General features: G+C 44.0%; 1 protein-coding gene across 1 annotated transcript in view; it reads left to right on the top strand.

Annotated features, from left to right (window-relative positions):
• Positions 1 to 9,172, top strand: part of KCNMA1 (potassium calcium-activated channel subfamily M alpha 1) — a 782,784-nt gene extending 773,612 nt beyond the window's left edge. Inside the window, exons 28-29 of the mRNA XM_062214106.1 lie at positions 1,837 to 1,865; positions 8,850 to 9,172. Of these exons, the coding sequence (XP_062070090.1) occupies positions 1,837 to 1,865; positions 8,850 to 9,001 (181 nt within the window). The 3' untranslated portion in view covers positions 9,002 to 9,172. The remainder of the gene's footprint in view (positions 1 to 1,836; positions 1,866 to 8,849) is intronic.
• Positions 9,173 to 12,566: the final 3,394 nt, after the last annotated feature.

Genomic DNA, 12,566 nt, shown 5'->3' with positions numbered 1-12,566 from the left:
TTATTTCATGGGGCAGAGAATCAGAACTATTGGGGTGCTTTGGGTTTTGATTTTTTTTGTTATTGTTTTCTTTTTTATACTCACACAAGAAGCTAGTGCACATGTATTTGAAACAAGCTATCAAAAAAAAAAAAACAATGAAAACTTATCGATTATTTCCACTCTTTGGGCAGAAGTATTGCAAAGCCTTTGAAAAGCTTTCACAGTTTTTTAGATGATTACTAAGCACCTACTTCTTGCAGGGGACATCGAGATTTTTTTAGTTACTCACCAAGGCCTTTTGTCCCAGCGCCAGCTTCCTTTGGGAGTTCTATGGACATTTCTCCCACTTACAGTGCAGGAGAGAATAGTATTCCATTCATGGATGGATCAACTTCTAGTCCTTTAGTTTAAGTGAAAAGAGGCTTGATTGTACATTAAATTGTTATTCTGTCTCCTTATGCTGCCATATGAATAGGATTTTTTTTTTCTTTCGCTTTTGACATTTGGGATGAAAAGCCATATGTATCATAAATATCAAATGTAAGTCATTAAAAACTGCCTTCCTGGGACTTTTACATCCTTTAAAAGGTGAATTCCTTACCTTATGTACAGAATAAATAATGCTCAGGAAAGAGCAAGTATTTTTCCACGCATTCTCAGGGGAACGTTTTACTCCCCTTTGTTTGATCAGCAAGGGCCCCAGTGCAGGTAGGAGCTGAGGGCTGGAGAGAGGAGAAGATACACCCAGTGGCAAATCGTGTTTTTCCTAGGAGCCCACTGGCTAAATAAACAGGATGTGGGAAGAGCCAGCCTCAGTGGTCTCAGCAAAGACCATAGCCAGCTAGCACAGCTGCATGGTGCTGGCTGTTGGAAAGAGAGCTGGGAGGACAGAATTCCTTGTCCTCTCACACAGCCAAGTCACCTTGGCGGGTGAGTGACAGTAGCAGAGGACTGCTCCTCCTTATTATGTGATGAGCAGTAAGAATGCCACAGTGAGCCAACAGGTTTCAGGATATTTTTTCTTTTGTTTTCTCTCTCTGTCTCTGTCTCTTTTTGCAATTAGGAAGCACGAGAGGAAAGGTAGAAAATTTCCCTTTTGGACATGGAATTATCAGATGTTTCACACATGCAGATCATGTTTTAATCGGTGCATCAGATACTAAGCATTGGCCATCTCCACTATTACCAAACTCTGGTATGGATGGCCTAGCCCTGGGCTGGGAGAGGCATGCTCACAACATTTCCTTTCAAGAAGTCCATGAAAGCCAGTAGAGGTGAAAGGGAGGAGACGAAGTGTCACAGATGGACCTTGTCTAAGAAAAGGTGTTTTTATGGTGAATGCTTTGGGTTTAGATTTTGGATCCCCTGTCCCCTGCAGCATGACAGTTTGGAAGATTTGCTTGCTGTGTGAATTGACAAGCACTTTTACTGACAAAAAGAGTGAGGCTTGGTCACCACCTTCCACCTTCCCACATCAAAGACAGGGGTAGTGCAGTATTGAAAGCAGTTCCTGGGAGGGGAATACTTGTATACCTGTATATTAAAAAGCCCTAGGAGTGGAAGAATTTTTTCAAAATTATTTTTGCCCCTCTATGTATTGATTTATGTATTACGTATAACTCTTTATATATAACTATATATATATATATATGACTATATATAGATAACTATACCTACATATCCCCTAGTTTTGGATCATAAAGAGCTCTATATGCATTCTTTGCATAGGAGGTTATAAAGTTATGCCCTCAGAACATTTATAACTATAAGAATGTGCCAGTTAAAGTGCTCAACAGGAAGTATGACAGTTTCAAAGCGTTGTAAAACTCACATAGCTTACTTCTCTCTCTAAAGTGCAACAAGGATGAATAGGATGGGCCAAGGTATGACAATTAATGGTTCTGCATGACCTAGCCACTGCTGGGGGTTTTCTTCTATAACGTTGTCCTTGTGAAAACTTTTGTGAAATTAAAAAAAAAAAGGAGTTACAAATTTTATTCTGTTATTGGTTTGTTTATTTTTGTTTATATTGTTCTGTTTGTGGTTTTGTTTATTTTGTTTGGCTTTGATTTTTTTTCCCCTCCCTTTTCCCTCTCCTGTTCCCTTCCTTCTTCTCTTCCTCCCTCCACTCTCTAAACTGCTCAGCGCGATGAGGCTGTGCTGCTGCTCTTGCTAGATTCCTTAGAGTTTGTTTTGGTGTTCTTGGGTTTGGGGTTGGGTCATTTGGGGGGAACTTCTCTCCATCTGGCTTGCCTTTAAATCTGCACGTGGCCTCCCTGCCCACCTCGGTACCTTGCTCCAAGTCCAAAAGCATTTTCCCATCAAGAAACCCAGCTTCCTTCACTGCCCCACCCCATCACCCACAGCCCACCCCGGCCCCCACCATCAGTCTGTTCACATCTCTGTGTTTATCTTGGCGAGACCCTAGCACCTCAAGTGATGATGTTTCTGGAAAACATGGACAGCTATTCCATTTGGCAAACTTGCTTCTCTGAATGTTCTGTCCTCCTTGTCTTTGTACCAGGAGGGTGGTTAATGGCAAGAGCATTGGTCTCTTTGATGTTTGAGCAGTGTGACCCGGAAGTAAAACTGTTCAGCTGTATGGATGGACTCAGGAGCCCCCACACAGGGTTCTGGGGGCTGATGGCTCAGTTTCTGTAATACCCACAGCTCTCCTGCCACCTGCCTTTCAGAGACTTGTGAAATCCCCACCTGAGATTGGGCAGATAGAAAGAAGTAAATCAAAAATCTGTTTTATATTCAGTTTGTTAATACTCTGATGCAATGATACTGTGATGGGACTAGAATGAGAACAGACTATGACATGAGATGAATTTTGGGGGTTTTCCCTGGACTTGGGGCACGTGAACCCCATTGGGAGATAATTAAGAATTGACTGCATTTGAGTTATGATGTATTTGATGATGGAAAAGGTATTGTTATTATATTCCACTAGAAACTTCTCTCTTACACTGCACGTCGTGGAGGGAAGAGTCTCTCCCACTGTTTTCCATTGGACCCAGACTTCCCCTTCTTCAGGGGCATATCTGCTTCCTTAGGAAGGAGGCTCACAAGTTGGTCAGATTGTCTCCCTCCCGCCTCTCCACCACCACCACCAGAAAAAAGGAAATAAATGGATTGGGATAGAGAGGGAAAAGTTCTTTGAAGAGAAAGAACATGCATTTTAAAAGAACTAAGCCAAGAACTCAGTTTTCTGCCCCATTCTAGATGCAAAGCGATTTGTAGACCGTTCAAACTACTTTGAATGTGAAACTGGTAGACCAGGAGGCAGGCTGAAGCTTTCTCAACCTTAGCGGGCATCATGGATAACCCAAGACCCTCAGCATCCTTCCTGAAGCCGGTTCACATGCATTAAGAGACAGCTGGACTCTTATATACTCGAGGGGTCTTTAAAAAGTTCATGGAAGATACACATTGCCAGTTAGTCTTATTTTTTCCAGGAAGTATTTGAAATATCCACATATATTTAAATTTCTATGACAATCAGGAGAGGTTTAGAATTCTAATCTGAATATTAAGGATTAGGTCCCTGGACCTGATTTGCAACAGGTGCTCAATAAATATTTGAAATAAATTGACCTTAAACAGTGTTTTAACCATTCCATATACTACTTCTCCTTGTCCCCTTGGCTTATCTTAGCAAAAGAATACCATGAAGGCCTCCCACTGGCTCACCATGCTATTGTGCTGGTGGCACTTTCCCTATTTGGGCACACAGCTTCCGAGAAAGTGGATGGCCCTGTAAGCTCAGTGCTCACGGAGTGGAGAGACTGACTGTGCCCCTTGGCTGCATCGTCAGGATCCCAGATGACCAGAAGAACCTTTTGACAGGCTCTTCTTCAGCATGGGAAAAGCCTAAAGGCGTGTGCATCCCAATAGAGACAATTAAATCCAGCAGCCAGGTTCCTATAGCAACAGGCTCCTGGAAGGAGAAACCAGAGACTGCAGAAACTTCAGGGCCTGTGGAAGTCAAGACAGGGCAAAAATCAATTTCTCCATCAGTTTCTTTCAGCCCATGCCTGCTTTGTCATAATATGATAAAGAGGTAGCTGTGGGCACCTGTCACTATCCTGGCTGGCTCCCCGAGCAGATTGCACATTTCATTGTAACCATGGCAGGTAAGCGGGATTAGCCCCTGACATCTGAGAAGAGAGAGTGAAGAGGCACCCCCACCCCCTGCTGGAAGGGTGTTGGCTGAACTAAGGCACACAGAGCAGGACTGGCAAGGGGCAGTTTGCTCTGCCCAGCCAATGGCAGCATGAGACTTCCAGTTCAAAGAGACAAATAGAAATACGGTGGACAATGGCAAAGAAGGGAGGTGGTTTTAAGGGGAAGCTGCTCTGGCTCTGGTAAAAAGGATTTTCATGTCTATGAGGTAGCCATACTTTGCTCACAGAGAGGAGAGGAAGCAGGAAGTGTGGGTGGGATGGCTGGGAGCGTCAGGCTGCCTGTGAGAAATGGGAACTGAAACCACAGAGCCTTGCCTGTGAAGGCTGTGGATCCCTGTTAGCCCTCATTGTTGTCAACTGTTCTCTCTCTCCAAATGGCATCTTCTCCTTGCAAACCTAAGCTTCAGCTTGTGGTGCAGCCAGCAGAGGCCAATTAGTCCCGACGCCTTGGCTGTATCGCTGTCTCCCCTGCGCTGTGCTCTTCTCTGGGGAGTAGTCATGGGAAAAGGCTAAATCCTACAGCACTGACAACCCACAGAGCCAGCAAAGGAGCTCCGTCTTAGCAGTGCAGCCTGCTTGTTCCTCTGCTTGTGGGACCCCAGGCAGCTCGGTCAGCCCAGGGCTGGGGCCCTTCTCCACCATAGCCTGCTCTTCTGGGATCGCAGCTGACCTGCAGCAGCGTGACAAGAAGAGGAGGTTCTGACCTTTGTTCTGAACCCTGGCCCTCAGTACTGTCACTAGCAATGGCAGGCACTAGTGTGGATTCCTATAGTGAAATCCAGGTGGTCCCAGGGAGGCTAACTGCCTAGAAGTCCCCAGACGTAACACCAGGTGTCCCCTCCCTCTCCTTTACCTTGCCAGTGAAGACCACCAACCACATCCCCTCAGTCATCCCTGCCAGCACAGTCCTTAGGCCAGTACGCCAGCACGTACACCGCCACTCTTTACCAGCAGCTCGTCTGCTGAAAGACATCATTTGCAGCCACACCCAAAGGGACCACACGTCCTTAAGTCTTGCCTTAGTATGGAGAGTGCTCACATTAATGCTAAAACTAACACCCTTGTGGTGACTGTGGACCCAACCTCCTCCTTCATACTTTCCATGTGGTATTAACTCTTTTGATCCTCATGGAAACCTTTGTTTGAAAGGTGCAGACTCCAAGGACCCTAAATCCTGTGACATTAGCCACTATAATTTAAGGCCTGCTAGTATTCTTATTAATCCTGGTAGCCTTAACCAACCCACATTTGCTCACCGTGTATTTCATCCTCATGGGCACCAGCTCCCTTGAGCTGAACACTAGTATTAGCATGGTCATGTCATGAACCCTGTTTAACAGAAGAGAAATGACGCTAAGATAAATGAATAGCTGGCTCAGAGTCGTGCAAGTTGTATGTAAGAGAGCCAAGTCTGCCTGACTTTATCTGCTACCCTGTGCCATCTCCTTGGCCTACCCCTCATCGTGTGTCCGAGGTGGACAGTTCCCAGCAAAGCTGGTCTGGAGAGATGACGTCTCCCAGCGGTGGTAGCCATTGTTCTCCAAGCACGTCTCTGCAGTGATGTGATCTATTTTACTAGTTTCCGTGCCACACGCCGGGAAATACCACTTTTTCCCTAGCACCACTGGCTCCTTACCGGGCACACCTTGTGCTCAGAGCAATGGCACTGTGCATTTCACCCTTACGGAGCTTATTTAGAGGTTGGGTTCCTTTTCTCAGGCAGTGAGGAGGACCTCCCAGCCGCCAGGTCAATTGCCTTTCTCATCTTAGGGATGAAAATGAAGCTCCCAGAAATCTTCCTGGCATGTGGGACCGGGCAGGGGTGGAGATAAACTCAGGGACTTGGAATTGTGCTCCACCACTTCAGCATTTGAATTCAGTCATTTGAATTCCCTCTCTGAGTCTTGTCCTTTGTGGCCCATTCTGTAGCCACCCACTGGCACAGTTCCTTCTCTGGAAGCCACGGTGCCATGAGCCAAAGTGTCGTTGTCTGGCCTGAAGCACTCTGTTGAAGCCAAATGGCTGGTGATCATGAATAGCCTGTTCCTTTGAAGCTGTCTGGGAGAAATCTCATCAGAAAATACCTCTGCCACTGGACATTTTAGCAAAACACCCGCGGCATGCATCCATTACCATTTTCCCAACATCCTCCCTAGCCGAGTCTTCAACAACACACAGACCATAGGAGGCACCCAAATTAAACAGTCATTTCTCACACAGGGTGAAAACCGCAAGCACACGCCGGGGGTTGCTTTCACACTACACCCTCCTTGTGTTGAGGCTGTGTGGCCAAAACACAGGGGCTAGGCTACTTAGGTGTTTTTTAGTGGAAAGACATTTAGAAAGGAAAAAAGAGAAGCTTAAATGGGGAAATAATGCTCTTTCTCACAGAAAGCAGAAAGAAATTGATATTCTCTCTGCTGTGGAAGGTCGCAATGCCAACTCGGAATGGAACTGCGAGGACTAAATTCTAAACAATTACTCTCTGCAGCAGTTGTAAAAATTTCAGCAAATTGCCGCTGCCTTGGATCTTTTGCCCAAACGACCTCCTTGTTTCCATCAGCAGAGTCCCCTCTTCCAACCTGGCACGACCAACCTAGCTCTAAATCCCTTTGCAAAATCTGTCCGCGCAGCAGCGGGGCCAAGACCGCGGGCAGCGCAGGCCCCGCCTCTGAAAAAGCACCTTTACCTATGAGCCGATGGAAAAAGTCGTGGTTTGAAATTGTTTCGGAGGCCTGGCGGTGCTTTTAGAAGGTGATAACCATCACACTTTACTCCTCACTGAAAGGTTAGTTTAATCGTAGATCACAAAAAATTGGTTTCCACAAATGCATAATGGTTCATCTATGTCACACTTGAACTAAATGGTTTTTTAAATGGAGCTGAAATTATTTTGATGTGTACACAGTCCTGGATTTCTATACAACCTTTTTTAACCAACCCATCAGGAGCCTTGCCTCCAAAGTCTCATTAATAATTCAATGTGCTGATGACTTTAAAAGATCTATGGAATTGAAGCTTAGGAAAAAAAAAAAAAACTGTGCTTGACAAAAAGATAAATGAATGTAGAAAGAAACTGTAGGAGCCTGGCAAGCTGTAGATCATCTCAGAACAGATTGTAACTTTATCATTCTGTCAGGGGGAATAATTTAAAGCACTTAATCAGTTAGCTTCACTGTGAGGATGTAGCATTATGAATTCCTATCGTCCAATCTGTTCAAATCAAAGTGAACTTAATTATAATAGGTGAGAGAGCCAGAGCGGGAAGGGGGCAGGGAGAAGGCTGCCAGAGGTAGCCAGCTCGGAGAGGAGTAAGCTGAGTAGCCGAACAAAGGGCTTCACCCAGGCACACCCCGGCACACCCAATTTCAGCGGCAGAACCTTGGCGACGTTAAGACCGCAGGGCGCTTGTAACAGTAAAAGGATGGACCGAAGAGAAACACACAGTGTGATTTGGAGCTTATCATAAATTCTGTTTACAAGCCAACAACACAATGGATACACACACACACAGAGGCACACACTCAGCCAGGTGAGCAGTTTTTATGAACATCCAGGACTAGTGACAGGGCATCTGCGAATTGTGCCGATAGGCAGGAGACAAAGCTGGAGGGGCCATTGTCTCCATAGCATGGGGTGTGCTGAAAGACTTTGCGGTTTCTCCTTCCTTTCCCTAAGCCACTAACATGAGACATGGGATTCTCAGATCAGAATGTCCTATGGGCCCAGTCCCTTCCTGTCTTTACACATGGCCAATCAGACAACTTCCATTCTAGAAAGAGGCAGGGATGAGAGCTGAGCTGTATAAAATAGCGCTGCCCCACTGAGAGGATGCTAAGACCATTTTTGTTCTCACCCTAAGCCCGAACACCCTGACTCAGCATTGTCTCTCCCATTTCTGAATTTAGGGTGGAAATGAAATGCTCCCCTGTCAACAGCTTGGGTTAGTATAGTCCTTTAAGACAGTGCCACTTGAAACTCTTTTTATAACTTGATACCAACCCAGAGGTCTGTTTCTTGAACTAAAAAAACCATCTCGAAATCCTCTTGAGAATATGGGCTTCCATTTTGAGTTTCACTCTCTTTGGCTAGCAAGTGCTGCGGACTTATTTTAAGATCTCCAAAAGTGACTGCAAAAGAATCAGAAGAGAGGGTTGAGATATAGCTTGAAGTCTGGTTGCTATCAGGAGAGCAGGGTAAAAGGCTGGGCGGTGGCAACCCTGAGGAAGGGTCCAGATCATTCGCTCTGCAGGACGGACGAGGGCCTTCTGTCTTCTACTGCAAACCAAGGAGGCACAGGCCTTTCCGCAGTGTCCAGTGTCCATACCCAGTATCTGATACAGGCAGCTTCTTCTCCCCACCAGCTTTTCAAGCCACTCACATAGCTCAACACTGCCAGAGCTCATCGTCCAGCCCCTCGTGTTCTCTGAGGTCCATTCGTGGTAACTGCAAGCCCCAGAGGCACACTGTGTTGGGCCCCTGCTGCAGGAAGCAGAGGTATGTCTCAGATTCTGGGTCCTCCCCACACTGCACTGGCTCCCTCGGCAATGACTCACTGTCGGCTTCTGTCAGTTACCTTTTTGCATTTTTCATTGAGCTGTCCGAAAGCTTTACCCTAGGACTAATTGAGCTTCTCGTTTCTCCTTCTTGTTCTCTGTCCATTTTGCCCTTCAGCAGAAAAGAAATGGTTTACAGATGAGCCGGATAATGCCTATCCCAGAAACATTCAAATCAAGCCCATGAGTACTCACATGGCTAACCAGATCAACCAATACAAATCCACAAGCAGCTTGATTCCACCAATCAGAGAAGTTGAAGATGAATGTTGATTCCCAGGAGACCAGAACTATTTTTTTAAAGCCTGACAAACTTCATAATGGTGACGTGACTTTTCTTCCTCTTACATCCTGAATCACTGGTGGAAACGTTAGGATAAGCAAGAATTGCAAGAAAATAAAGTAGACAGATCTTTCTCGTGGTCGGCCTTGAATATTGCTTCCATGTACTTTGGAAACGAAAATGATTTCATTTATAAATGAACACACTAAAATAGTCATGTATAGCCTCTAGCATTTTAAATTATTTTTATTTATTAGAAAGAAAATATATTTTTCTTTTTCTCATTGTCAAATATCTGCCCTATATCTACACAATGCAAAATCAAAATGAATCAAGTGGCCAGACTCCTTAACACATATTTCTCTTCTTTCTCTCTTTTTCTTTGAGGAGAATGATGGTCACATCACCACAGTTAATTGTAAATTAAGGGAAATGGAATATTAACTTTAAAATGGCCAACGATGTATACATGTATTTTAGTAAAGCCAAAAAGATAGAAAACAAACAAACAAACACAACAACCACAAGAAGACAAAAGGGGGCAACTGACTACCTGCTTCGTTCCTGGATGGGTGTGTATTTTGATCAGCATTGACACCAGCTCTTAATAAATGGAAAGCTTATTTATTTTCACAGTTGAAAGTCATATTTTTGTAGTTTTAGTTTCCATTCTGTATTTCTCATCCCTTGGCTCATATCTTTTAAGGGAAGACCTTCTTGCTGCTTTATTATGACTGCCAGGTGAGGTTTACCTGGCCAACTAATGCTGCCAGGAAGGTTGTGGGCACCCCTGGGGTGAGGAAGTTGATGACCAGATAGACTCATGACATGTGTCTAATAGTGGGGACTCCTACACGCTGCGATGCTTCTCATTTCATATAACCAACACCAGAAGGAATTTCAACTCTGGAGGGTATGGTGGACTTTTCCCCCACTCCTCAATTCTCAGAGCTTGCAGTCTAAAAATTTGTAATCATCAATGAATTGTTTTAATATTAGGATATGAGAATGCATTCATTCTTCTTACTATGTTTTTGTTTAAATGCCAGAGAATTGCTGGAATCAAGGAGACAACTTTAGCCCAGATTTTATTTTGTAGACTTTATTTTGTTGCTGGAACAAAATACACAAAGTTGCTACAATAATTAAAAATTAATATTAATGAAAAAGGAAAGCAACAAATGTACTGCACGCAGACTGTTAGAACAGGCCTTTGAAAATTACCAGCAGTGAAATCAAACGTATCAACCACTTCAAATTGTGGCCAAAAGGTTATTCTAGCCATCAGAGACAATTATGGCTCAGAGTTCTGCTGTCACTTGCATGCTCACTATACAGTCACCCAACAACCATTTTGTTCCGAATGACTTAGCAAGTCTTTCAACTTCAAAATGATCAATCTTTGATACGATCGTCAGGGTCTCTGGAGAAGCATGAATGTGATCGTGATTTTTATTTTCTTAAAAATTTTAACTGTGGACATGTAAAGAACCAAGCTGACCAAAGTATCCCACAAAGTCCAATGATATCTACTGCATTAACACCTTAGGCCATGGCCCTGTGGTGCCTAGTTCTGGTAGTACAAATCAGATCAGAGCAGAGCAGTGAGATCACCATGCAAACATGTCCACTCAATACTCCAATTACCAATGTAGGCAAAATGAGCTTCCACTGCTGTCCACTCCCTGCAGAGCCAATGTAGCTGTGCTTCCACCTCGTAGGCATTGTCCTGCAGTGACTCGTCGGACTGTGGTTTCTCTGTCGTCAAATTTTGTAGACTTAGTTCTATAAAAGTACTGTGAATATAATGTATGTCCAATTGGATTGTTTAAAAACTACTTATAATTAACCACTAGTCTACTCAGCAGATGAAAATGATGTCAACGGTCTATATTCAGACTTATACACATCTCTTGGTTTCTAACAGAAGTCAAACGTGTTTGCGGGAAGAACTCTGCTAGGATTTTGATGACTCTCCTGAGAGCTGGGCCTTCTTTTACATACTGATTTTGCATTGGGGTCACCTTAGTCCATTCACGTCAATCCACGCTCTTTTTCCCTTCATGAACCGTAGTGGGCTCCTTCTTCACTTCTGTTCCTCACAACTGCCTTGTGAATTTGTCACAGCTATTTGGTCTCCTCTCGCAGGTGATGGTGGCCACCAAAGGATCTTCCATTATAGGAACACAGCGCAGTTCTCCATGTCCCCCACCTTGTCCTCCCTCTGTTGTCTTCAAACCAAGACAGTCCAGAAGTAGAAGTACAAACTCCACCCTCATCTCACGTCCATTTACGGCTAAATATTTGAGTCTAATTTTTAAAAAAATCATGAGGGTTAAGATGTTTTCCCACAGCACCCCAACAACCCAAATTGGTAGAAACACTTTTATGCTTGGTAGAGTATTTTCTGCCAAGGTAGAGCAACACATTCATGCTTGCCTTTGTAACAATGAATTGTTCTGGACCAGGGAACAAGATCAGGCATTTTTTTTTAAGAAGATAAATAAAATGATGATGGCCCCTTTGGCGAAAATTGGTGCTGGGTAAATTAACAGTGAACTGGAAAAGGGAGTAAGATTTGCAAGGCTACTGGAGGGTTCAAGGGAGTATAAGAGCTTCCTTATTTGTTTCTATTTGTTCAGTTCTTTGCCTCTAGGTCCCCCTCCAGCTCAGCTGTGAAAGAGTTTTGCCACTGCCATCAGGTCTGAACCAATGATGATCTTCTTTGGAATAGTCCCTCTTATGAGACTGTGGTCTCCCCTTCAAGTTTAGAGTTCCAGAAAATCTGTTTTCTGAAATTGATGACTCTTGGATGCTTTGGGAATAGCTTACCAATGGACTGTTGACAAAGCAGAAAGTATCTCTTTACAACCATAGCACCACCATCTTCACCTTTCTAATTGAGAAAAAAAAATTATTTTTGTCTAAATATTTGAATAATTTAGAATATCGCCTCTAGCCAACATAAAACACCTTAAATAAAAGTGCTTGAGACTAAGATATGTTGGAAAATATTCAAGCTCTTGAATTCTAAGGATAATGACATCTTATAATGCACTTTGGGGAAATCTTTATCAAAGACATTAAATGAACAGAAAACCAGAACCATTTGATTAGGTTTGGAAAGGGGGAAAAGGAAAAAGCCTAAGATTTTGGGGATATTTTCATGTTGAATGGAGGAAAGAGCTCAAGTTCTCTACTTCCGGTTTAACATGGGGGTTTGAGAGCCATATCTGCAGCAAACTAGCTATAAGCTTTGAAAACTCTTTCCGCGCGCCCCAGATTTCAGAGGGGAGATTCACGGAGACGGCTCCCAGGTGCTTCCAGATCCGAGAGGATGTGATCTAAGTGAGGGATGGAAACCTGACTGGCTGCCTCTCCTTGGCCAAGCCCTTGGAGACCATATTGCCTAGGGCTGGAATAATGGTCATTCTTGCTATATCATCCAAGCCATACTTCTGACCTTAAGATTGTGTACAATTGCTCTGCACATGGTGTACTTAGGTTCACTGTTGCATTTTCACTTTGGAGTCTCCTTAGGTCCAACATGCAGAT

The sequence above is a fragment of the Lepus europaeus genome, chromosome 17 (genome assembly GCF_033115175.1).
Source record: "Lepus europaeus isolate LE1 chromosome 17, mLepTim1.pri, whole genome shotgun sequence".
In the NCBI taxonomy this organism is placed as follows: domain Eukaryota; kingdom Metazoa; phylum Chordata; class Mammalia; order Lagomorpha; family Leporidae; genus Lepus; species Lepus europaeus.
Note: the sequence above shows the minus strand (reverse complement) of the source record. Positions and strands in the feature narration are given on the sequence as shown.